A 24,623-nucleotide genomic window follows, 5' to 3' on the forward strand; every position below is an offset into this window, starting at 1 on the left:
GCCGCGCCGCTCAATCACCGCCCACCTCGGCCGGCCCCCGCGCTCCCATTGGTGGCGGCGCACGCACGCTCCCCTCCCATTGGCGGCGCCGCAACTACGCTCCCCTCCCATTGGCTGCGGCGCGCCGCCTGCCTTCCCCCGCTCCGGCTGTTGGGGCGCCCCCAAGCGGGCGGCCGCGGTGGGCTCCTCAGCGCGAGCACTGTCAGAGCAGTTAGCTACAGCAGCACTGACCTTGCTTAACGGCCTTGGCCCGGCTATTAATTAGCTTAATTTATGTGCCAGGGCCCAGCGGGGGCAGCCCCGTGTATCTCAGCACGCCTTAGCCCATGGCTGCTGGAGAGCTGGCCGTGTTGTGCCTCACCTCAGTGGCAGGGTGTCCCGGAGGAGCCCGAGGGTACCTACACACCTTACAGCCCTTACATGGGGAAGTAATCTATATATTATTATATATAATAAACCAGCCTGGAAGCTGTCGTCTGCAATGGTGGGCAATGAGGACTATCGGGTTTGCTTGGCGTCAACCAGCAAAAAAAACCCCTGTCATTGGGGCGATTTCTCCTAACACATCCACTGTCGAAATTTAACAGTTAAATTTAACATTTAATTTAGCCTGGCTCTGTCTTGTTACTTCCACCCGGGAATCCCAAGGAGGGCTTTAAAGAAACTGAAAACGTTCGTACCTTTCTCCTTCCTTGCTGTCTGTTTCCTTGGGACCCTTCCAGCTGTGGAGAAGCTCATCCTTCATCCTCTCCACCGTGTCCTCCTCCCAGCCCCTCTTGCTCTGTGCTCCTCTCCTCTCCAGCTTTGGATTCAGCTGCTGCCTGCTTTTTTTATTTATTTTATTTTTGCCCATGCCCGGAATGTGGCATGGTTCATAGTCATTTATCACTGTTCTTCCTGCTCCCACTCCTTGGGGTGTCTCTAATTGGTTGAATTATAATCACAGAATCATAGAATTGTCTGGGTTGGAAGGGATCTTTCAGACCATTGAGTCCAACCATCAACCCAACTCTGACAAAACCACTAAACCACATCCCTCAGCACCACATCTACCCATCTTTTAAATACCTACAGGGATGGTGACTCCACCGCTTCCCTGGGCAGCCTGTTCCAATGCCTGGTACTACTTTCAGTGAAGAAATTTCTCCTAATATCCAATCTGAACCTCCCCTGGTGCAACTTGAGGCTGTTTCCTCTCATCCCATTGCCTGTTCCTTGGGAGAAGAGACCGACCCCCCCTGGCTACACCCTCCTTGCAGGGAGTTGTAGAGAGAGATACGATCTCCCCTCAGCCTCCTTTTCTCCAGGCTGAACACCCTCAGCTGCTCCTCACACGACTTGTGCTCCACTGAAGCTTACTACCTTCACTTAGTTTTACCCTCAGGAAACACCATCCTCCTCGCGTTAAACATTCCTGATCCTTGGACTGCAACCCCAGCCCTGGGCCTGGCTCCCGGCGTAGAGAAACCGCCCGTGGGCCGCTCTGAGGGGGCTGCCCAAGATGGCGGCCGGGGTCGGGGGGCGCCCAAGATGGCGGCCGGGGTCGGGGGGCGCCCAACATGGCGGGCGGCCGAGATGGCGGTTCGGGGGCCGATACACCATCCCTTTCACGGGCTCCGGAGAGCGGGCAGGGGAGGGCGGGCGATCCCGTCAGGACCCGCCCGCCTTCCCCTGCCCGCTCTCCGGGGCGGAGGCCAGGCAGCGCCGCCTCCCCGCGGCGGGAGGCTGTGGCGGCGGCGGCGGCGGCACAGGGCGATGCGGCTCCCCGGCGGGATGCCGCCAGCCCGGTTCTTCCTCGCCCTTTGCGTCTGGAAGCTGATGCCGCGCCGGGAGGCGGCAGGTGAGCGAGGGGCTGAGGGGAAGGGAGCCGTGACGGTGTGTGGGCAACTGTTAGAGCCGGTACCTCAGCCCGCTATGCTCCTGAGGGGAGCTCCCCTGAAGGGCAGGCACCGAAGGGGCTGGTGGAAGATCTCGGAGATGCTTTAAAGAGAGTTCCCTTAGGAAGCACCCCAGAGGGTTGATAAATATCTTATATTGGGTTATAAGGGCGACCGCTGTCTACAGCTACCTGAAAGGAGGGTGTAGCCAGCTGGGGGTTGGTCTCTTCTCCCAAGTAACAAGTGATAGGACAAGAGGAAACGGCCTCAAGATGCACCAGGGGAGGTTTAGGATGGCTATTAGGAAAAAAAGTCTTCACCAAAAGGGTTGTCAAGCATTGGAACAGGCTGCTCAGGGAAATGGTGGAATCACCATCCCTGGAGGTATTTAAAAGGCAGGCAGACATGGTGCTGGGAGATGTGGCTTAGTGATGGGTTTGGATGGTTGGACTCAACGATCTTGAAGGTCCCTTCCAACCCAGATGATTCTATGATTTCATATCACATGTCCAGGTCTTTGCCAACAGAAGAAGGCTTTGCCGGTTCCCTTCATCCCTAACACTGTCCCTTCTGTTTTGCAGGAACAGAGGAAGTGGTCTTCGGGAAGGTTGGAGGAAGCATCCTCCTTTTATGCCGAAATGTCTCCAAAGAAGCAACCGAGGTGGTCTGGTTTCAGGGGGACCCGCACTCTTTCCCCCCGCTCTTCTCCTCAAAGGTGGCCTTCCCCCCAGACGTCCGTTTCTCCCTGGTGGACAACAGCTCCCTGCACATCTCTGAGCTGCGTCTGCAGGACGAGGGCAACTACACCTGCAAGGAGGTGCTGAACAAGACGGACCATGAGCACAGGGTCCAGCTCCTGGTAGCCAGTAAGTCCCATGTCTGTGAATTTCCTCCCCCGAGCCTTCACAGGTCCCCAGAGTCATGTGGGACTGGTGGAAAAATGGTGTTAAAAAAGAGCAAGATGGCTTTATCATGCAAAATCCATGCACAGGCTGATTCCACTCAATTACATGTTTGCTCACAAGCAGCAAGATGTATATAAATGGTCTTACAAGGATCAGTTGTGTGCACTGCTGAGGACAAAATGCCAGCTGTTAAGTCCTCACTATGTGTCTTCAGTTCTGTCTTCACTGGTGATGATAAGCTAGTTTTTGGGCAGGTCTTTCATATCCTGTAGCTGTTGCAGGGTGGCCCTTGGCCTCAGGATCTGGCTGACTTGAGCCTTCATAAATCTTAGGTTGCTTCTAGCCGAATTTTTTTCCTTTGATTGAAATACACGTTTGAAATAGCTGTGCTGTGCCATCCCTTGCTGCCATCCTTTTGGTGTGAGGATGGAGGGTCCTCGGCTGACAAGTTGTCTGTGCTGAGTCTTACAGCGCAGCCTTCTGATTTTGATGGAATTTACTGCTGGAGTGCTGTCCTGGGAGTGTGCCTGTTGTTACCAGCACAGGTCCTCCTTTCAGCCTTTTTTTTTCCTGTTGTGCCTTTTGGTGCTTACTCCCGTTTCCATCCCTATTCCATTAATTCGTTCTCTTAGAAATCTTCGCAGCATGGGTGGAAGGTCAGGCTGGAGAGCATTCAAGGCGATTACTTCACATGCTGCTGGCACGGGTCCTTCCTGCTTCTGTCCATTGTTACCTTGCCCAGGTTGTCCCATCTCTTCGGTGGGAACAGCCCCCTCCAGATGAGCAGGGAGGGCAGCTCCTGGTCACTTCACCAAGTCGAATCAGATGTGACATAGGCTCTGGCCACTCAGACCTGGGCTGTGACCTGCTGTCCTTAATGCCAGCCAAGCCCATGTTATGGCGTTGATAAAAAGGGAAGACTGCAGCCAGTTTGCCTGTTTCGGTGACACCCTGTGCTCTGTTGGCCCTTGCTTTTCTTGCTGGTCTTTCCGTCAACTCCTGCCGTGCGTGAGACCTGTTTTCTGTTTGCGTTCAGGGTGTTCCTTCCCTCTCAGTGTTTGGAGAAGGCTGCGTGTTGTAAAAGTTGTACCTGCTTCAACCAGATTAAATCTCTGTACGTTCACAGGAGTGAAAATTCCTTTCCCAGGGCAAGGAACCTGTAGAGGGTCACGGAGGGCTGGAGAGAAGGAATTAAACCCCAGGCTGCTTCAGAGAATGTGTGTGTAGGCACGGGGCTTAGGAGGGGGGAGCCCTGAATCTGGAGCATTGGTGCAAAACACGAGCAAAAGATACCTATGGCCTGCCAAGCGTTGGTATTGCACTCTGAACTTCATTTATTGAGTGGAGTTAATGTGTTGATTGATTTCCAAAGGTTACAAAGCTGATATGGCACAGTGGTGTGTCTTTTAGTAGGTGAGAGAGGTATTTCTGGTGGTGCTTTGAATCCGCAGAAGAAGCATCAGCAAAAGCCGTAAGTTGAGGCTTCTCGGCCTCAGGCGGGCCCTGATTTTTCACAGTCGCTGTTACCGGAGCAATTTATCCTGGGCTGGAGTGAACCTCTTGGACACAGACTTGGCACCGTGGTAAAAGAGCCACCCAGGATCTGTAGGTTCATGTGGGAGTTACCAGTTGACAGTCTTCAACCCACCTCATGGGTTGTACCAAAAAAAATCTCTTTTTGCTTAAAACTGCATTTAAAAAAAAAAAAACCAAAGCCACAAGCGGTAGAGTGAACATTCTAACAACACGGCAAAGGTGCAGCCCTGCCTTGGGCCGTTCTTCTGTGTTTGTTTTGGACAGGAAGCACATGGTATGAAGGAAACGTGCAATTGCACACCCCCAAGGGACTCCTTGGTATGTTTGTGGGCAATTTGATATAAGCTGCTGTTGGCTCTTCTGTGGGCAGGAGGTCTTTTTTGCTGGTGAGAGTTTTTTGGATGGAGGTTTCTGGTTTGTTAACGTTTTGGGAACAGATCTCTGTTAGCGTTTAGACAGAAGGGTAGAGTGGTACTGGGAGAGCTCAGGAGGTAAAGCTGATGGCTTCAAGAGGTTCCTGGAACCAAAACAAGTGCAGTTCTCTGGCTGGACATTCTGGAAGGGCCGTGTCCGCCTCTTGACGCGGGGCAGTTTCTGGTGATTCAGACAGGTCGCTCTTATCATAGCCAGGATTCAGGATCGGTTACAAGACCTCCCCGGAGCTGGGACAGAGGAAGTATTGTAGAGAACTTTCTTGCCAGAGCCAGATGGTTTCAAAGATCATACGAGATGCAGGTATATAGTTCCTGGAAAGCCAAGCCCCAAGAAGGTATGTTCTTGTAGCTCACATGGGGTTTTGCCATGGTGTTTGTTGTTGTTTTTTTAAACTCATGTCATTTGAAAGTCACTTGAAGAAATCCTCTGCCAAATAAACCTCAAACGTCCCTCTGCCACCTCTTGTGGGGGGCTTGCTTTGGCAGCCTCTGAGCTCTTGGTGGGGTCTTGCTCAGTGTCAGATGAAGCAAGGCAGGCACGGTGTGTTAATTCTGCCTGGATCAGAGTCCAGGATCCATATGGCTGTAAATGAGCTCTTGTGTGTAGCTGTGCATGGGGGGGTTGAAACCCAATGATGGGAGAGAGACAGGAACTTGTACTGAAACACAAGCCCCCCCGAAGGGATTGCTCTTGGATTTCTATTGCCTTCTGACCCGCTCCTGCCATCTTGTAGTTGTCTCTGTATTTAAATAACAAACGTAGTCGTGGTGGTTACCAAGCGATGAGCACTGGCAGGAGGCCAGCGGTGACTTGCCCTGCCCGTGTTCTTTGCTGGAGTTTGTCTCCCCTGCTGTGGCGTGGGGTGGGCACAGAGTGTGGTGCGAGGCTGAGTGACACCATCTGTCCCACACAGCAGCGACAGCGGTTCTGGGAAGGAGCAGAGCACACCTGGTTTGGCTTCAGTGGCATGTGCCCGTGGCCCTGAGCCTGTGAGATGGAGTCACCAGGACTCCCCGTGGGCAGCGTCTTCTATGCTGGGAACAGCCTCCTCCTTCAACAACGTGCTGGGCTTGCAGGGGAAGTGCTGGTGGCTCTGAGAAGCTGGTTACTTGTCCGTGGGGAAATCTGAGTGCTTGTATCTGTGACGGGGAGAGGCAGAGCCTTGTTCTCAAGCAGTGTGAATCAGTGTCACCCCCTCGTAGCTGTGGCATGAGGACCAAGGGCAGTGTGGAGATTTTGTTCTTCCACTGTGTTTGTAGGTGCTCATCCCATCTCTGTTGGACAAAGCTGTGGCAGTAATTTTTTCCTCCGTGTCCCTCAGGCTTGGCTGTGGTTGCTGTGATGACTTTTGCAGGACAACCTCCTGCTTCCTCCCTTTTGACTGTTACTTAGAGTTGTGCTCCCTGTGCTCCCTGTGCTCCCCAGCTCCCCTGGGGGAGGAAACTGGCAGGGAAACCAGGAAGACTTTCCAGGGGCGTGATGGCAAAAAGAAGCACTTGTGGGGGTTCCAGCCCTGAGATGCCATGAGCTGTCACTTGGAAGTGTTCCTAACCATGTCCCATTCTTGCTGATAGATCCACCGCACTCAACCCCAAAGTGCTGGGCTGAAACCTCCTCATCAGGGCTGATGCTGCAACTGTTTTGCAGCTGGCCTGGGGGGTACCCCCACCCTACCCTGCACTGGAGAGAAGAGGGGCACGATCTGGAGAACTCCAGCTGGGTCATCAGCTCCACGAGCTCCTCGGACACCCACGTTGAAACGCTGAACAGCTCCCACCTCTCCCACCATAAAGTCTTCAAGTGCGTGGGGAGCCACGTCGTCAAGCAGGAGGAGCCTGTGTGCACTGTGGAGATAAGTGAGTTGACTTGTCTACCTTATTAACTGTTAATTAGCTTGCTAATGGTGGGCCAGACAGGTACCCCGGTCATTCTCTGCGCTCCAGAGCGGTCAGGCAAGCCAGGCTTGTGGGCGCCGGCCGCAAGGGGAGATGCTAAGGAGGCAGCATGGCAGGGTTTGGCTTGTGCAGGGGTGACTGCACAAGGCACAGAAGTGCCGCAGCTGAGGTCCATCAGGGTGTAGTTGCAGGTGAGTTGTGTTTTGGGTACATCTTCAGGGGCCGACAAATGTTCTCACGCCAAGCATTTTGTCTGTGTGAGAGGTGGGTTTAGAGCTTTGCTCGAGTTTGGTAGGGCTGGGTTTATAGGAGGAGGGTCCTGCATGCCCCCAGGCCCCCTTCAAACATCTGAGGGGCCTGACTTCACTTCAAAAAGTGGCTTTTGAAAACCTAAGCTGTATTTATCCTCCAAGGGTTGTCAGGGCTGCACAAGAGCTCTGCAGATCCCAAGGAAAATCCCTGGGCTGCCTTCCGACCCTTCTTCCTTGGGGATGTAAAGACAGGTGTCAAAAAAGGGACTGAGTGACGCGGAAGTTGCTCAGATGGCTCCTTGAAAGGCTCGTGAGAGAGCTGAATGCCAAACCCACAGTGCACGAGTCCCAGACTCCTGTCTGACTTCCTTCTGTTAATGATTATTAATCAGTCAGATAGGTGATTGCTTGTTATGTTAAACTCCTCCGTTCCCTCCTTGACTTTTCTTTTCCCTTTTTTTTTTTTTTTTTTTTTTGCCCCTTGGGCTGTTCAGAAATCCCTTCCCTGGAATCGGAGCCACCAAGGACCTGCTTTGTGGGTGATGATGTGACCCTGACGTGCCGTGTGACAGAGAGCACCCCGGCAGCCAGGGTCACCTGGCTGCGGGACATCAGCCAGCCGGAGGTGGAGATCCAAGCCGGAGGGAGGTACCTCATCATCCAGGAGGGCAACGTGTCCCGTCTCACCATCCGGAACTGCTCCCAGGACACCGACGGGGGCTGCTACATCTGCAAGGCACAGAACCCCGTGGGGCTGAGGGAGCTCTTCGTCTGCCTGACGGTGAAGCGTGAGTTGGGGCTGCCTGGGGTCGCTGTGGCAGGGAGCAAGGAGGACTCAGGGACACAGTTCATGGGGGCCATGGGTGAGCATTCAAGGGGCTCCATTTGCCACTAAGAGCCCTCTTTGCCCGCTGAAGCTTTCAATGTTCTCACACAAGTGTAGATGGAGGACTGGCCCCCTTCATCCCAGGGTGAAAAGGCCTGATTCCCCTCACCTTGGCATAACGGGCCTGAGAGAGGAGCATCCTTGGTCTGTCCTGTAGGTTGTGGGTGCACCTCCAAGGCTCAAGGTGCAATGGGCAGGGGTTGAGTTGCTTTCACTAAATGCATGTGAGCACAGAAATAACGGCCTTGTTATGGTGTTTTCCACGTCAATGAAGCACGAGTGCCTAAAACTCTCACCCTTGCACTGGTGGGACTGTTGCAATGATGGAAAGTGGGATCCAAGACAGCGCCGAGACCTGCTGTATTGCTTGCACTGAGATTTCCTCATCCATCCGTGATCTGGTGACAAGCTGGCCTCGTCTCCTCTTCTCTCCACAGAGCCGGTGAACGTTATTGGGGTCGTGACTGCAGTGGTGGTCCTGTCCCTGCTGGCTGTTTTCATCATCACCAGCGTCGTCTTGTACTACGATCCCCTCCTGTGCCTGAGAGGTAGGAGCTCTCCTCTGCGCTAGCTGGGGAGGGGGTTGCTCCTTCCTGGGGTGGTCTGGTTTTATCCCTACCCTCCTTGTCCCTTCTGGTGCGCTGGAATCGACCACTAATGATCACCCCAGCCCCTGGGTCTCACCCTGCTCCTGGTCAAAATTCCATCAGCCCTGGAGGCAGCTGGGTTGGAAACACAAGGCCCTTCCCCAGCTGAGTGCTTCAGGCTCCTTCCCCTCGCCCTCTCCAGGGAGCTGTGCTCTGATGGCCCTTCTCCCCTTTCTTTGTGATCCCTGACACTCTCGTTGCGTATGTGGGCAGGTCACCTTCACGTCCGTGCCTCTACGCATGGCTGCAGGCAGAATTGGCAGGGGTTGTGCAGTAAAACCACCAGTGCGCTGCCCAGGGGACTGGTCTGGGGACAGTTTCTAACACTCTTTTTCCCTTCCCTTCTCTCCCTTTCAGGTGCTGCATTCAGGTGAGTGTTGATTTTCCTCAGCAAAGTCCTGCGTGGTCTCACTAGTCCATCTCCTGGCAGAGGTGACCTCCCTGTAGGGCAGGGATCCCCCTTGGAGGCAGGAGGTGTCCCCAGAGCAAAGCTGTCCTTAGGGGGAGCTTTTCCTCCCATGGCAAGGGGATGGTGGGGCTGGATGAGACTTGGTGTGGGTGAGGGACCAGGAGGGGGGGGAGAGAGGGGAGCACTTGGTGTCAGAGCAGGGGTGGCATCACTTTGGGGTTCATGTGGGAGGAGGCTGGGCAGGAGAGAGCTGCTCTTCGGTGCAGCTGAGCCCAGAGACTTCAAAAGTAAATAGAAATGGTGATCTTCTGCCACTCTGGGTGGGTGTTTACCCATGTCCTTCCCCCCCAGGAGAGATGTCTGATTGATAGCTCCATGTGAACTAGTGCCTTCTCGGAGTTCAGCTGCACCAGATTCCTTCTCCGTTTCCTCCTTGCACCCCTGCTGGCCCCGCTCCCTTCCCTTGCCCCTGTTGGTTCTGTTCCCACAGAAGGGAACACTCTTTTCTGAGGGCCTCCGTTTCCCCCTCTGTGTGGGAGAGGAGAATAACTCTGTTCAGGAGGGGCTCATGTGGTTCAGTACTTGAACATCTGCGAAATGGTTGGAAGACTTTGGAAGAAGCGTGGGAAGCAGTGCAGAGCGCTGGTGGTGGTGTTGCTGCCAGCAGGGTCTGAAACGAGCTGTTCTTTGGACATGGTTGGTGCAGGATTAGAAGATTCCATCAAAATGGGTTGTTTGGATGTAGAGGATTGTTGAAGCCAGGGGAGGCACAGGCTGGAGGGGTCAGGACAGGCTGATGGGCCTTTCAGCCCACCTCTGCTTGCTCTGCTGTTCACAGGAACCAGGACTTGGGTGATGTCTTAGTGCTGGTGGACTCTGAAGATGAGGATGAGGGGAAGGGGGAAGAGGAGACCATAAGCAGCTCCACTAAGCACGAGGCAGTGGCGCTGGTCAACGGGAGCAGCGTCCCAGCTGCTTACCTCAACTGCCTTACTGAAGGTGAGCCCCAGTGCCTGCCCCTGGCCGAGTTTTGGGGCAGGAGCTCGTCTGTGGGTCTTCCTCAGCTGCTGGGGGAGGGAGGGACTCCTCTCTGGCTTGTTGGCCCTTGCTGAGCTGCTGCTGCTGCTCTGTTCCCTGCGTAGGTGACGGTGGCGAGGAGCACGGCAGGGTCTCTCCACAGGAAAGGAGGGGAGAAGAGACGCGCGGCACGTAGATCCCATCCCTTCCTGCAGTAGCACATGGAGCTCTGGCTGGACATCAAGCATGTCCTGGTTGCCCTGTGGACAAGTGCGGGCCGTTGGTGTCCCTCAGCGGGCTGGTGGGGTCAGGGCATCCACACTTCTTCCTCCACTGGCCTCTTCCCCAGCTCTCACCCCGTCTGTCTCCAGCCTTGTTTTTCCATTTCTCCTTTTTTCATCTTCCTCTTTGCCTCGGGTGTCCTTTTTAACACCCAGCACAGGCAGAACTGGGGAGGTGGGTCCCAGTTGCCCTCTCACCTTGACGCCTGTGGCGGACTCAGACACCAGTAAGGTGTCCCAGTTGCCATCAGCAGCGCCGGGGGTGTGGGGAGCGAGATGGAGACAGTTGCCACAGGACCACCGTGGCCCCAGGATAATGAGACAAACAACTGGTGCACGGGCAGGACGTGGGTGATGCTGACTCTTGGGAGGCTTTAATTGGGTTTTTTATTATAAATATTTTTTTTCTCCAAGCCTGTGTGAAACGTTGCTCCGTATCTAAGCTGGGAGGTGTACCTCGCGGTGGGGTTTTGAGGGGGAGGCCTCAAAGCATGGAGGGGGGAAGTAGGTGGGAATTGCACAGGGAAGAGAGGAGGATCCTCAGGGAGGGGGTCAGGGCAGCTGGGGTGGGGGGGAGGACTGTGGGGTGGGTAATGGTGGGGCCGGAGCGGGCAGGAGGGATGGAGGGACAGGTCCAATCTGAGCACCCTCAGATCTGGGGAGGTAAAGGAGGGGTTGAGAAGGCACCATCGTGGGCAGTGAAGAGGAGCGGGGAGTGGGGAGGGGGGGAGGAGAAGGGGGAGATTGGCATGGATGGGTGGGAATGGCCAAACAGAGCAGGGTGGGATCATGGAGTGGTTCTGGTGTGAAGGGACCTTAAAGACCGTCCAGTCCCACCCCCTGCCCTGGGCAGGGACACCTCCCACCAGACCAGGTTGCTCAAAGCCCCATCCAGCCTGGCCTTGAACCCCTCCAGGGATGGGGCAGCCACAGCTGCTCTGGGCAACCTGGGCCAGGGTCTCATCACCCTCACAGCCAAGAAGTTCTTCCCCAGATCTCATCTCCATCTCCCCTCTGTCAGTGTCAAACCCTTCCCCCTCATCCTATGGCTCCCCTCCGTGATCAACAGTCCCTTCCCAGCTTTCCTGGAGCCCCTTTAGGGACTGGAAGGGGCTCTGAGGTCTCTCCGGAGCCTTCTCTTCTCCAGGCTGAACCCCCCCAACTCTCAGCCTGTCCTCATCAGGGTGGGATGGAGGTTGGAGGGGAACAAACTGCATCGAGTTGGGGGTGAAAGAGCATGTGGAGGGTGGTGGAGAAGTGAGTGCACAAGGGATCGAGTGCATGTGGAGGGTAACGGGGGGATGTGAGCACCCACATGGGGGGAGCGGAGGGAACCTGGTGGCACACAGGAGAGATGGAGGGGACCCGAGGGCAGGTGGAGTGGGAGGGAGGCACTCCTGGGGCACCATATGCACTGGGGGTCTCAGCCCTCCCTGGGGTGTGGGTAAGAACAGTGCGAGATGGAGGAGAGCTGAAGAGGTACCTGGGCACTTGGTGGGACAGCAGTTGGGGACCAGTTGTGCGCGGTGGTCTCTGGATGGAGGTTTCTTGAGGAGCTGGAGCGGGGTCCTAGGGCTGGGGGAGACCGGAGTGTGGTTAGAGGGCTGCGAGTGGGACCAACCTGCACGCTGTCCCCGAGGAGCCTCATGCGGTCCCTGTGCCCGGCTCCCCGCCCTCGCCGGCGATGCTGGGAAAATCCCAGGGAGCTGCGGGAGCCTCCGGCTGCCCCTGGCAACACCCTGGTGTTGTGCTGCCGCCATCTCGGCTTCCCCGCATCCCAGCTCCTCTGTGCTGGCCCCTCGGCGAGGAGGAGGCACCGGGCGAGATGGCCGAACCCAGAGTGCCACTGCCAGGGTAGGTGCCACTGGATGGGTGCTGGGTCCTTGGGGTGACACTGCCAGGGTGGGTGTCACTGGGTGGGTGCTGGGTCCCCAGGCTGTGGTGTGTCCCCAGCTGGGACAGCCAGGGAGGAGAGGGCACCCTGGTAATTATCAGGGCTCCACCTGTACCCCATCCAGAGATGCCAGGACACTCAGGTGACCACGTGCTGCCCAGCACGCTCCTGGGTGGCTTCCACACAGGTCCCCCCCGGGAGCAGAGCCGCTGCTGCCACCCCAGAAGCGGGGAGCTGCAGAGCCCGTTGCCCCTCTGTGGGTTGGGGGTAGGTAGGGGATTCTCTGGGGTCTAATCAGAAAGCTGAGGTTGTGCCATGACTTATCCACCCCTGGGGTGCTGCGGTGGGGCTGGGGGTCTCTGAGTGAGCGGAGAGCGGGTCAGGCCCCCTGTGCTGAGCCCTGCCAGGCACCCATGGTCCCTGGGGGGTCCCGGCCATGCCGGGTGCCCCTGCCCGTGCTGTCCCCACCGGGTCACGATGACGTCCGTGCCATCCATGGCAGGACGGTGCCGGCGTGGGATGCTGCCACGCTGCTGCCCTCCACGCGCCTGCTGCAGAAGAGGCGGGAGGTGGCAGAGGTGGAGCGGGCGCTGCGGAGCCAGCGGGAGGTAAGGGGGACCCCCAGCCCCTCTGTGTGCCTCCTTCCCAGGGGCTGTGGCATGCCGTGGGGGACAAGCAGCCGGTGGGCACGTCCCCAGCTGGTGCCCATCCCTGCCTGGGGCAATGCTCTCAGCACCCGGGGGTCCCGCAGGAGTTTCGGCAGAGGATGGAGCACCTGGCGCAGCGCCGGCAGCAGCTGGGACAGCGGGAAGAGCAGCTCCGGCACGTCGTCCTCAAATTCGATGCCTTCCTCAAGGTGCCAGGGAGGGGGCTGTGGGGCTGGGCTGGCCATCGGTGGCCACGCTGACCCTGTCCCCATGCCACAGGCTTCGGCGGCGAGTCAGGAGCGGGCGCTGCGGCGGGCGGACGAGGAGCGAGTGAAGGTGGCGAGGCAGGAGGCCGAGACCACCCGCCTGCGCCGGGAGCTGGAGGGGCTGCTACAGCTCCGGGAGCACCTGGCCCGGCGCCTGCGGAGACTCCGTGGCTTTGAGGACTACCTGCAGGGCGTGCTGGCCAGGACGGGGCAGGTAAGGGTGGTGGTCCCCCTCCTGCGGTGCCACCCTGCATGTCCCCAAGCCCCTCGTGGGGGCTCAGCCCTGTCCAGAGCAGCAGCCCTCCCACCCCCTGCAGCTTCTCAGCCCCCTCCTGCTGCCCAGTTCCAGGACATCCCGGCCATGCTGGCCCATTTTGGGGCGCTGGTGGAAACACGGGCAGCCCTGGCGCAGCAGGCAGAAGCCGGGCAGGAGCAGCTGGTCCAGGGCCGGGCACTGCTCCGGGGGTACCAGGAGGAGGCTGGCAGAGAGCTCCTGCGCACCCAGGACGAGCTGACCCGGCTCCGTACACGCCTGGAGGCTGCCCACCACGATGTGCTCCAGCAGGTAAAGAGGGACGTGGGGTGCCCAAGGGAGAGGGGCAGCAGTACGGACCCCAAACCTGCTGCAGATGCCCAAGGTGGTGGTGGTGTTGGGGAGCTGGGTGGCATCCCCTGGGCTGAGCTGGGGGTCCCCATGTGCCTAGAAAGCATCAACAGCAACTGTGGGGACACAGCCAGGACTTCTGGGTCCCCCATTCTGGCTGGGGAGGTGCAGGGGACACAAGGCAGTGGCTGTGGGAGACATAGAGCTCTCTGTCACTGTCCCCCAGGAGTCCCGCTGGGCCCACATCCAGAGCACGGTCGCCCAGAAGACCCTGCTGCTGGGGCAGATCAAGCTGGCAGTGCTGAACCTCTTCCAGCTCGCCACCGCACAGCTCAAGGTCCCTGCGGACGTGGCCCTGGAGGACACCGAGGCCCAGCTGGACACGGTCAGTGCAGCCCTCTGCCCTGGGCGGTGGGGCTGGGGGACACATGGGGACATCCACGTCCTTGGACGGCTGTGGCATTGGGCTCCCGTCTCCACAGGTGCTGCTCTGCATGCAGGACCTGGCTGCCATCTGTGCCGAGCTGTGCCCCAGGGAGGCAGGGCCACGTCCCCCACGCTTGCCTGCGGCCACTAGCACCCGGCCACTGCGCCAGGGGGGTGCCATGGCACCCCCGGGCCACGAATAGCCCCTGGACTCCCCAGAGAGTAGGACCACGGAGGAAGGGAGAGCTGCTGCTCACCTTCAGGCTGTTGGTATCTCCGAAGGTGTCTCCTGCCAAAACTCAACCCAGCTGTGGACCCACAGCACCCCTTGTTTTAGGGCTTTGCCTGGGGGTGGCCCAAGGTGGGAGGAATTACCCCAGGCACGACGCTCATGGCAAGGACAACGAGGAGTCGGGATGCAAAACCAGCTGAGTATTTAATGTCCCCTTCCCTGGCACCCAGCCCAGGCGCGGGGGCGGCTGTGGGGACACGGCCCCCCTCCCTTACATCCTCTTTCGCATCTTGCCCTTCTTGGTGGTCCCCACCCGCCGCCCGAAGGCCATCTGCCGCAGCTCCTGCACCCGCTGCCGGTTCCGGGCTTTCAGGCGCTTCAGCCCCCCGCTCTGCAGGAAGCGCTGCTTGGCCGCCTTCTTGCGCTGCTTCAGGATCTGCTGCTTGTTCTTCAGCTCCGAGCGCACCTTGCCCTGGGCCGGGGGTTGCCCTGCTGGGAGGGGGCACACAGCCAACCTCAGCTCGGAGGGCAAAGCGAGGTGGGGGTGATGATGGGGGGGCTCCATCCTTGCTCCAGGTACTCACCGTGCCCGCGCCTGTGCTTCCCTCTGAACCGGTCCCTGCCTTGTACATCTCCATCATCCTCGTCCCGCTCATCAACCTTGTATTTCTGCTTCCATTTTTCATAGCTGGGCCGGGGTGGGTTAAGGGAATGTGCCATGACCCCCCATATCACTCAGCCCCCTCATCATGGACTCTGACCATTGTCCCTCCCCAGGCCACTGCCCTAGCAGAGGATGGCTCTCCAGGAGCAGGGCATGATGCCACACGGCTGACGGGGGGGGTCCATCCCCACTCCTCCTCACTCCACCAGCCCTCGCCACAGCACAGGCAGGATACAGGTTGTTCTTGTAGGAGCTGCTGATGTAGCGCCCGCTCTCCGTCCGCACCTTCTTCTTGTCCTCTTGGCCTGTCTGCCCCACGAACCGCTTCTTCTTGCGGTCCCTGTGAGAGAGGGGAGGGCGGTGAGACCCTCAGCCCTGATTTCCACCCCCCCCGGCTCCGGCCCATGGCCAGACCCCACTCACCACTTCAGCAGTTGCTTGTTCTTGTTGAGGTTGTGGTTTTCGTCACCCATGAGATCCAGGACGGCTCCGGCCGCTTGCTGCTCGAAGGGGCTGCCCTCGCCACCCACGCTCAGCCTGCGAAGGGTGGGAGATGAGAGCAGCCCCCCCCGCTTCAAGGCTGGGACAGGATGGCGGTAAGAGTCCCCCAGACTCACCCCCTCTCACTCTCAAAGTCCTTGGGCCGGTATGGGATGTAGAAGTCCTCATCCCGCTGCGCCGGCTGCTGCGGCTTTTTCCTCGCACCGTCTTCTCCCCCTCGGTCCCGTTTTCGCTTCTGGCCCACGTTGGAGAACACGTCCTGGAAGGAGACAGTGGAGGGCCTGGAGGAGCTGTGTTCCCCCACCAGTCACCGCACTGGCCCCCAGACAGCCAGGGGCCACCTTGCAGCAGCTCACATGGCAAACCCTCCCGTTCCCGCCCCCTTACCTGGAGGTTTTCCTCCTCTCCTTCTCCCTCCTTGGGCACGGGGGGTGCCGGGCACAGCCCCTGCCCTTTGAGAGCCGCTGCCCGCTTCTCCTGCTGCCCGCGCTGGTACTTCTCAATGAGGGCATGGTCGTGGCGCCGCTTCGACCGCATCACGGTGCTGGCCAGTGTCCGGGATGTGGCGTTGATCTCAAAGATAGTCTGCTTCCCCGGGGCAGGAGTGTAAGCCCCAGTGACCTGCGTTGCCACAAGAACCTTCCCTCCCCACCCCAGGCACCTCCTGCCCAAGGAGACGTCTCAACTCACCGCCTTGGACTTGTAGGTTTTAATGCTGTCCACCATCCTCAGCCTCTCCAGCTCAGTGTCTTCAAAGCGAGCACCTGGGGACGGCGGGCACGGAGAGGGGCACAGATTAGCTCCTCGGTGAGGGGGACAGTGTCCCCTCCCTCGGTGTCCCCGGGGAACTCACTGAAGAGGGGGTGGATGCCTAGCTGGGCCATGTCCAGGTCCTTTGCCCTCTTGATGGACTCAGGCGAGGGGCCGGGCCGGGAGCGCAGGTACTGCTTGTGAGCATTGTCGGCGACGCGGCGCAGGCTGCGCAGCTCCAGCGAGCCCTCGTGGTCCGTCAGCAGCAGCGACTCCTCATCGTCCACCAGGCTCTGGGGGACACGGCCCAGCACCCCACCAGCATCTGAAGCCCAGGGGGGGACGCAGTGTCATCTCGCTGGCAGCCACCATGAGCTGTCACAGCGGGCACGGCAGCAATCCAAGATGTACCAGAACAGAGCTATCAGCCACGGGGAGCTCAGTGGGGTTAAATCAGTATCACCAACACATGGGGTGTGTCGGAGCCCCCAGCACCCCATTTTCCCCAGCTGCCTCCCAATAACGAGAGCATATCACCCTTCTGTGCAAACATGGACCGTGAACTCCAGCACTGGCCAAGGATAAAACCCTGGTGGCCACGTGGCCAGCATCCCAGCTCGAGGGGACACACAGCCACCCCAATGCTTGTGACAGGGTCTGCCTTACCAGCGGGCATCTCCTGGGCTCCGGCGAGGACGAGTGGGCGCCCCAGGAAGAGGTGGAGGTCGAAGACGTAGGGCATCTCATCAGGAGCCACCAGCGAGTAGGCAGTGCCACTCCGGCCAGCGCGGGCCACACGACCTGGCCAGGAGGAAGAGAGTGAGAAACCAGCCCCAGAGCCAGCCCAGCCTGTCCCCATCTGGGCAGGGACCCACTGGTGCCCCCGGGAGCCCATGCACGTGACATTCACCAGGTGGGCATGGCTGGCAAGGGGCTGAGGGTCACTGGGCAAGGAGGCAAAGGGAAGCCCACCCCTCCAGCCCTGCCCCCCAGAGCCCCTGCAGTCTAGCTGGGAGATCAGGGACATTCCTGCCCCCTGCTTTGTCCTCAGCCCGTCTCCTTGTGTCACAACATGGTGACCACCTGTGCCAAAGGTATCACCACCAAGTCAGGGGCACCAGTGCCAGCCCAGCAGGCCTCTGGGATGGGAAAATCAGGGGACAAGGGACAGCCCACTCACACCCTCCCTGTCACCCTGAGGGACCCCCAGGTTACAAGGACCCCTGCATGGGGCTCCGCTACACACCGACGCGATGCAGGAACAGCTTGGCTTTGGCGGGGAAGCTGTAGTTGATGACGTTGTCCAGCATGGGGATGTCGAGCCCGCGGGCGGCCACGTCAGTGACCAGCAGCACTGGGCACTTGCCCTGGGCGAACTTGGCGATGTTGATCTTGCGGGCGGTCTGGTCCAGCGAGCTGTAGATGTGTGTGCAGCAGATGCCCTGGGCCGTCAGCAGCTGGAGGTGAGGAAGAGAGATCAGATCCCACCTGATCCATGCACCCTAAGCCAAGGGACAGGGCCCCCCACGGTCCTGAGACCCCAGGGTGGCCACCCAGACCCCCAAATCCCACTGCACTCCCCCCTCTCGCCAAGGATGCAGCATGTCCACAACCACATGTGCTCGGGGATTTCTTCCCCAACCCAGCAAAACAGAGGCGGAGATTCCAGCAGAGACATTCCAGCAGAAGCAGATCCCACGTGGGTCTGGAACGGGGCCTCGGGCGCCCCCCCAGCAGCCTGCCCTGGGCACCCCCAAATGCCACTTGCCTCCTTGAGATACTCCGTGTGGTGCTTGGTGGCCACGAAGACGACCGTCTGGTCCTGGGGCTTGACCACGCTGCGGAGCAGGTGGAGCAGCACGGCCGGTTTGTCGTCCCCGCGCACGTGGAAGAAAGCCAGCTGCCGAGGGAGGACAGAGCTCAGCCCCACCGCATCCCCACACCAGACATCACCACCCCTCGTCACCTCCTCACGAGCCCAGAGCCACTGCAGGGGCCACCAGCACCTCTCACCTTGAGCTGCTCACTGAGCTTGGACTCCACATCCAGGCGGATCAGCATCGGCTCGGTGAGACCTGTGGGATGCGGTGACACACGGGACACGGGTCACACGTGGGATGGGCCCACCCCTTGGCTTGGGGACACCCGCTTGGCCCAGCATTAATCCAGCTCGGCGTCACCAGTCCTGGGCGCAACCAGGACACCGTGCCGTGTCCCCTTCCCCAGGTGCCCCCAGGTGTCCCCCCCCAGCTGCCATCTGCCCCACGCTCCTCACCAGCCCGGGCAAACTCGACGAGCAGCTTGGGCAGCGTGGCAGAGAAGAGGACGGTCTGGTGGCAGTCGGGGAGCCGGGCGATGATCTCCTGGAGCTGCTCGGCAAAGCCCATCTCAAAGAGCCTGCAGGGGAGGGGACACGGGACATGGCAGCGTCTGTTCTGTCCCTCCGTGAACCTCGCTCATGGGGACACTGCCAGCCCTGGGGACCCCCCGTGCCCCACTGACCTGTCGGCCTCATCGAACACCACATACTCCACGGTGTGCAGCTTCAGTTTCATCTCCACCGCCACGTGCACCAGGCGCCCAGGGGTGGCAATGATTCTGTGGGGACAGAGCTGGTGACAAGACCCCGCCGGGGGGACAATATCCCCACACCCTCCCTGGTGCAGGTCCCAAATCAAAGATGACCCGAGACCCCCTTGTACCCCGTGGGGAGCATGGGAAGGTGCTCCAAGGGATCACAGGGACGTGTCCACCGGGTGTGCAAACACCGGTGATGTCCCCAGATGGTGGGTGGCTCTCGGGGGCCGTTTCCCCACCGTGTCCCCTCCCCATGCCACCACTCACATGTCGGGGTTCTCGTGCAGGGCGGCGAACTGGTCCTCCATCCTGTGGGAAGGGGGAGAGGCTGGGGTGCCACGGGGCAGCTCAGCCCCTCGCCGGGCTTTGGGGAGGCTTTAGGGAAGCAGGGACCGGTGGGGGACATGGGGACAGCTTACTTGTCACCTCCAAGGATCAGGGCTGTCTTCAAGCCCGTGAACTTGCCCAGCTGCGGGGTGAGAAAGAAACATGTTGGCGGGGGCGGGGGGGGGGTGTAAAACCAAAGCCCTCACCCTGTTGTTGTCCCCACTTTCCCCCGTTGTCCCCCCTACCTCCTTGGTGAACTTGAGGGTCTGCAGGGCCAGCTCGCGGGTGGGCGAGAGGACGAGGGCACGCGCCCCGGCCTGGCTGGGCGCCTTCAGCCTCTCGAACATGGGGATGAGGAAGCAGGCCGTCTTCCCGCTGCCCGTCCGGGCCATGGCCACCACGTCCCGGCCGCGCAGGATGGCGGGGATGGTCTGCAAGACACCACTGTCACCATCACCGTCACACCGCCCAGGGACAAGGGTCCCACCACCCCCCGGCACTCACCTTCCTCTGGATGGGGGTGGGCACCTTGTAGCCCTTCTTCATGATGCCCTTGAAGACGGGGTAGCTGAGGCCTGTGGGGACGGGGACAGGCGAGGGGATGTTGGCAGGAGGGGACGGTCCCCGTCCCATCCCAGCTGCCCCCCTCCCCACACGCACCCATGGACTGGAATCCCCCGGATTTCTTCTTCTTCTGGTTCTGGGCCCGCACCATGGCCCGTGTGTCCGGCTCGGCCTCGGCGCCATCGTCCTCCTCGGCGGCAGGGAAGGCGGGCAGCGGGGTCGTGGGGACCTGGGGACAGCAGGGGACATGGTGTGGTGACAGGCATCCTGGCAGTGCCAGCGCGCTGCTGCTCTGCACTGCTGGCCCAGGAGGGGACACCATCACTGGGGACAACAGTACTGGGAACACTGGTATTGGGGACAGCAGTACTGGGGACTGTGGCACTGGGGACACTGGCACTGGGAACAGCAGTACTGGGGACTGTGGCACTGGGGACACTGGTATTGGGGACAGCAGTACTGGGGACTGTGGCACTGGGGACACTGGTATTGGGGACAGCAGTACTGGGGACAGTAGTACTGGGGACACGGGCACTGGGCCTGAGGACACCGGCACACGGGGACTGGGGCCATCAGCACTGGGGATACCGGCACAGGGGGACTGGGGATACTGGTCCCGGGGGACATGGGCACCGGAGAAACTGGCACCGAGGATGCCGGTAAGGGGCACAGGGGCACCGGCACACGTGCACCGGGGACACCGGTACCGGGCGGAGGGGACACGGGCACACGGGGACCGGGCACACGTGGATCAAGGACACCCACAGGGAACACAGGGGACACCGGTGACACCTCCCTCCCCCCCCGTCCCCCGTCCCTACCGGCGCTCCCCGGGGCTGGCGACGGGCGCGCGCCGGCGCCATGTCGATAGCGGCGGAAGCACGCGGCGGTGGGCGGTGCCGGAAGGGGCGGAGCCTCCCCCCTTTGGCCCCGCCCCGCCCCGGGCGGCGCGCGCGCGGCCATGCGTGCGGCGGGACCGGGACCGGGCAGTGGCTCCGCTCCGGCCCCCGCTGCTCGCCCGCCCCGGCGAAACCGGGGCCGGGGTCCCCGCCGGGCGCGGGCCTCCTTCGTGGACGAATCGCTCTTCGGCAGCCCCGCGGGGGCCCGCCCGCCGCCCCCCGGCTTCGCGCCTCCCTGGGCGGCGGGGCCGGTCCCGGTCCCCGGTGACAGCGCCCCCCGGCCGAGGAGCAAGAGCAGGTGAGCGGTGTCCCGGGGCTCGTCAAGCGTCGGTGTCCCCGGGGTCCCCTGCGAGCTCGGCGAGGGGGGGGCGGCCCGCGGTGTCCCCCACCCGGGCTGGGCTGGCCTGGCCTGGCCTCGGGTAGCCCCCGGGAAGGCCGGCGGTGAAGCTGAGACACACCCCCCCCCCCCCGTCCGCGGTCCCCGCCTGGGTTTGTCCCACCGCCAGGCAGCCGGTGTGACAAACCCCCGCCGTTCTCCTGACTTTCTCCCCCGCCAAGGTCGGGAAGCCACACGCCGTCCTTCTGCGATGAGTCCCTGTTCGGTGCCAAGCCCCGGGGCCCGGCCTGGGCAGCTCCTGGGATGAGGAAGGAGGATGTGGCCAAGCTCCACGCGCTGCTCTGGAGCCCCCCGCCCGCCGCCCGAAACCCCCCCGGCCTGTCCCCCCGCACCAGGGAGACACCCCTGAGAGCCCTCCGGTCGCCAGCTCCCACGTCTCCGGCAGCAGCAGCCCTTGAGGGGGGCCGCAAGGGACAGTCCTGCCCCTGGAAGCGTCCCGAGAGCGGTTCTTGCTCCGAAGGCCGGGGTGGTCCCAGCAGAGGACGTTCCCAGTCTCTCAGCCGGCTGAACACCCCCTCCAACGGGCTCCACCTGGCTTCGGAGACCCCCAAGACAGAAAGGTGTAAACACCAGAGCCTTTTGACAGCCCCTGCGACCCCCCGAGGTCCTCTGATGAGAGGTCGGTCAAAAAGCGTGTCCGGACCTCCTTTGGCCAGGAGCTCCATGGCAGTGGGGAGTTGCAAACCCAGGCCTCCCTGGAAGTGAAGCTAGATGTCCCTCTGGATGCAAATATAGCCTCAGCCTCCCTGAAGTGGGGCCTGACCTCCTGGAGAACGAGTCTGTGAGGACCCTGGGACCTCCCATGGCTGTGAAGGAAGGATGGGGATGCTTCACGAGGGGGAACAATCCAGGAACCGAGGGTGACCACAGCCTTGGTGGTAACAGCAGCTTCCATTGACTGTCTGGTGGTTGTCAGATGAGGTGCGGTAATGGGTCAGGATCCTTCTGTCCAGGAAGTTGGAAGAGCAGCAGGCAGGGCTGCCTACAGCGTCGGTCCAGGGCCCATCCAGGAGAAGGACCAAGCACAGGTACACTTACAGTGTAGTTCTGGGGGAACAGGCAGAGCCTGAGCTCAGGTGGAGGTCCCAGACCAGGGTGCCACCGGGGTGGAGGTCCCAGGTGAGGCTGGCCAGGGCAGTTATGGTCTGAGGGCCCTGATGAGGACCTCCGCTGACCAGTTCTGGGGAGAGAGGAGTCCTGCTTTGTCCTGCCTGCTGTGTACAATCACAGGACCACTCGTGCTCGATGGGTCTGCAGGAGGTCTCTAATCCAACCTCCTGCTGGAGGCAGGTGAGCTATGGGCTGCTCAGGGCTTCATCCAGTTGGGTGGTGGAAACCCTCAAGAACAGAAGCTGCACAACCTTTCTGGCACCCCCTCCTGCTGCTTCACTGTCCTTGGGGTGAGAAGTTTCCCTTTCTGTCCAGCCAGAGCCTTTCTTGTTCCAGTTCGTGTCTGGTCTTTCATTCTGCTCTGCACCTGAGCACAAAGCTTGGCTCCGTCCTCACTGTCATCTCGTCTTCGCAGGTACCAGGAGCTGCTCTGAGGCCCCCTGAAACCTTCCCTTCTCCAGGCTGAACAAGCCCCATTCCCTCAGCCCTGACCATCTTGGTGGCTCTCTGGTGGCTTTGCTCCATTTCATCAACAATTTAATGGTCTCCTTTGGCAAAAGAGGAGAAGGGAGGACAAGCAGAGAGGTGAGGAACGGCATCGCCCTCTGTCCTGCTGCATCCAGCAGCTTCTGGTGATGAGGACATGCTGAGTGGACACAGAATCCCATCATTTGTACTGAAGGTTGGGAGGTGCTCTCCCAGCAATTCCATGCTTGTCACCGAATAAATGGTCCAAGACAAATCTGCGGGGGCCTCGTGTTTGGTCCGTGGGACGCTGCTGTGTGATCTGGGCACAGCTGGTGTCTCCAAAGACCGTCTCAGCAAAGCAGCTCCTCCTCGGTTTCTATTCCTGAGGTGGGAAAGAGCAGCTTGGTCTTTAGGAATGCAAGTAGGGAGGCAGATAAAGGACACAAACTGGGTGACTTTGGGGTTTGCAGCCGGTGTCACTGCTCCCCTGGGAGAAGGGAGGCTGCAGTGATGACCCGCTGAGGTTGGGGAATGCAGGGGAAACATTCAAATTCACCCAAGGACAAATCCAGCCAGGTTAAAGGCATCGTTCTGCCCCCAGAAATGATTTTATTGCCACCTGGAGCAGCAGGATTGGGCCTTGACCCACTCTAGCGCCTGAAGGACGCTCAGGCTGGGAAGGCCAGCCAGAAGGGACACTCCTGGTCCAGTCCCATTGGCAAGAAAGATTATTCTTGCTTTTGAAAGGCAACAGAGCTCAACCTAAAATGGTGAGATGTTGTCACGCCACTGCTCTGATGTCCTCTGTGACAGCCAGCCCTGGCAGGTTCAGGCCTTAATACAAGTGCTATCTCAGTTAATGCTTGTAATCTAGGGGAGCTGAGCCCCGGGGGAGCAAGGAGCCATGCTGGGAGGAAAGACTGGAGGACAGAGGATGGATTTTGTCCTTATTTCTTGGCCTTCTTGCCCTCTCCCTTTTTCTTCATCTTCGAGGCGAGGAGTGTCTGGAACAAGCAGCTTTTCTGGATGCGGGTGGCAGCGCGGGTCGTGGCCGTCTCCCTCATTCTCCTGCCACACTCAGCGCTGCTCCTTAGTCCCGGAGCAGTAGGTAAGGGCAGTGTTTCTCCTTTGGGACCAAGCCTTTTCCTTGGCGCAGGCAGCATGAACTGTCATAGCCTGGCAAGCCGGCAGACGCCAGGTACTGCAAGCTTGAGGGCCTTCAGCAAGTTTTCCCTGCCCATCCCTACGGAGGGATCCTTTTACCTGTCCCAAATCCGAGCGTGGGACAGGCTGTGTCCATCTGCAGAAGGCTGAGGACCTGAGGTAGTTCTGGTGGCTCTTGGCAGCGGTTTATTCCTTGATTAGCATCAAGCTTTGAGGCCCCTCCCTACACCGTGCATTGCGGCAGTCCAGCAGCTCTTCTCCACCTGTAGGGACATGAAAGCAATTAGGGCCTCGTCAGAGGTGACGTTGGAGGTTCTGATGTGAATCTGAGCCTTTTCAGCTTAATTTGGCTGTCGGCGCATTGCAAGCTGTTAAACCTGTTAAGCTGGGAGAGAAGCCGAAGTGTGATTTGGACACTAGATGGAGACAAGAGGGTTGAGGATCAACAGGAAAGGGAGAGCCCTGTTCTCTGGCAGCAGGTGGATGAGTCAGATCCAGTGGGGCGAGTCGTCAGCAAGCTGGGGTAACTGCCCCAAAATCGAAGGTGCAGAGAACTGCTGAACCCAAAAGCAGGACACACAGTGCAATATTGGAGTGCTGGAAAGAGGAAGCCTCTTAAAATGAGGAAGGGTTTTATCTGAAAAACAAGTTGATAGCGGTTTGTATGGCCAGGGGTAGCCACTTCACCCCCGCTGCTGTGCTCGGGCTTCAAGGGAATCAATGGGGGAAACTAGAGCCCATCGCATCAGCCACACACTCTCCTGTCCCGCAGCGGCCCGGTTTGTCACTGAGGGCTTTCAGGAGGTCAGAACTGGCACTTCTTCGCTCTTTACACCACAAGAACAATGTTGGTTAAAATATGAATGGGTTGCTTAGAGTTTGTAATGTGGTTTGCACTCGCGTTTGACACTTGGTTACTGCCCTGTCCTCTTGCTCTACCAGAGCTGTGCAGTCCGGCATGAGAGCAAAACATGCTCCATTACTGCTGGGGGCT

At 59.7% G+C, this 24,623-nt stretch overlaps 4 protein-coding genes across 5 annotated transcripts; 3 read left to right on the forward strand and 1 right to left on the reverse strand.

Annotated features, from left to right (window-relative positions):
* Positions 1 to 1,663: 1,663 nt before the first annotated feature.
* On the forward strand, positions 1,664 to 10,054 carry VSIG10 (V-set and immunoglobulin domain containing 10). Its single transcript, XM_074159860.1, has 8 exons — positions 1,664 to 1,840; positions 2,459 to 2,743; positions 6,328 to 6,609; positions 7,394 to 7,687; positions 8,223 to 8,333; positions 8,790 to 8,802; positions 9,680 to 9,840; positions 9,984 to 10,054. The coding sequence occupies exons 1-8, from the start codon at positions 1,756 to 1,758 to the stop codon at positions 10,052 to 10,054; spliced, it is 1,302 nt and encodes a 433-aa protein (XP_074015961.1). The 5' UTR covers positions 1,664 to 1,755.
* Positions 10,055 to 12,446: 2,392 nt separating this feature from the next.
* Positions 12,447 to 14,179, forward strand: CFAP73 (cilia and flagella associated protein 73). Its single transcript, XM_074159801.1, has 6 exons — positions 12,447 to 12,641; positions 12,785 to 12,889; positions 12,960 to 13,160; positions 13,290 to 13,511; positions 13,777 to 13,935; positions 14,033 to 14,179. The coding sequence occupies exons 1-6, from the start codon at positions 12,447 to 12,449 to the stop codon at positions 14,177 to 14,179; spliced, it is 1,029 nt and encodes a 342-aa protein (XP_074015902.1).
* Positions 14,180 to 14,388: 209 nt separating this feature from the next.
* Positions 14,389 to 20,460, reverse strand: DDX54 (DEAD-box helicase 54). 2 transcript variants are annotated; one of them, XM_074159850.1, is made up of 20 exons: positions 20,413 to 20,460; positions 19,688 to 19,820; positions 19,532 to 19,602; positions 19,273 to 19,458; positions 19,120 to 19,169; positions 18,968 to 19,009; positions 18,626 to 18,721; positions 18,399 to 18,520; positions 18,137 to 18,198; positions 17,892 to 18,023; positions 17,370 to 17,580; positions 16,790 to 16,924; positions 16,227 to 16,448; positions 16,064 to 16,137; positions 15,761 to 15,958; positions 15,490 to 15,632; positions 15,296 to 15,409; positions 15,108 to 15,212; positions 14,793 to 14,896; positions 14,389 to 14,697 (listed from the first exon to the last, which is right to left on the reverse strand). In XM_074159850.1, exons 1-20 carry the CDS (start codon positions 20,452 to 20,454, stop codon positions 14,480 to 14,482), a joined length of 2,460 nt encoding a protein of 819 aa, XP_074015951.1. In that variant the 5' UTR covers positions 20,455 to 20,460; the 3' UTR covers positions 14,389 to 14,479. The 2 variants fall into 2 exon arrangements, with proteins under 2 accessions (XP_074015951.1, XP_074015950.1); XM_074159849.1 differs by having other exon boundaries at positions 14,389 to 14,700; positions 20,413 to 20,454.
* Positions 20,453 to 22,736, forward strand: RITA1 (RBPJ interacting and tubulin associated 1). Its single transcript, XM_074159856.1, is given in 4 exon segments — positions 20,453 to 20,482; positions 20,484 to 20,788; positions 21,049 to 21,915; positions 22,413 to 22,736. Coding segments are annotated over 3 exon segments (879 nt in total). The 3' UTR covers positions 21,593 to 21,915; positions 22,413 to 22,736.
* Positions 22,737 to 24,623: the final 1,887 nt, after the last annotated feature.

Source organism: Numenius arquata, chromosome 16 (genome assembly GCF_964106895.1).
Source record: "Numenius arquata chromosome 16, bNumArq3.hap1.1, whole genome shotgun sequence".
Taxonomy (NCBI): domain Eukaryota; kingdom Metazoa; phylum Chordata; class Aves; order Charadriiformes; family Scolopacidae; genus Numenius; species Numenius arquata.

Excerpts from the sequence above, each read along its gene's own strand:
- VSIG10 (XM_074159860.1), top strand. The coding sequence starts at position 1,756 with ATGCGGCTCCCCGGCGGGATGCCGCCAGCCCGGTTCTTCCTCGCCCTT. Across the intron at positions 7,688-8,222 it reads CGTCTGCCTGACGGTGAAGC|AGCCGGTGAACGTTATTGGG; the intron begins GTGAGTTGGGGC and ends TTCTCTCCACAG. Across the intron at positions 9,841-9,983 it reads CCTCAACTGCCTTACTGAAG|GTGACGGTGGCGAGGAGCAC; the intron begins GTGAGCCCCAGT and ends TTCCCTGCGTAG.
- DDX54 (XM_074159849.1), bottom strand. The coding sequence starts at position 20,454 with ATGGCGCCGGCGCGCGCCCGTCGCCAGCCCCGGGGAGCGCCG. Across the intron at positions 16,925-17,369 it reads GCTGTTCCTGCATCGCGTCG|GTCGTGTGGCCCGCGCTGGC; the intron begins GTGTGTAGCGGA and ends CCTCCTGGCCAG. Across the intron at positions 15,633-15,760 it reads GAGAGGAGGAAAACCTCCAG|GACGTGTTCTCCAACGTGGG; the intron begins GTAAGGGGGCGG and ends GTCTCCTTCCAG.
- CFAP73 (XM_074159801.1), top strand. The coding sequence starts at position 12,447 with ATGGTCCCTGGGGGGTCCCGGCCATGCCGGGTGCCCCTGCCCGTGCTG. Across the intron at positions 13,161-13,289 it reads TGCTGGCCAGGACGGGGCAG|TTCCAGGACATCCCGGCCAT; the intron begins GTAAGGGTGGTG and ends CCTGCTGCCCAG. Across the intron at positions 13,936-14,032 it reads CCGAGGCCCAGCTGGACACG|GTGCTGCTCTGCATGCAGGA; the intron begins GTCAGTGCAGCC and ends CCGTCTCCACAG.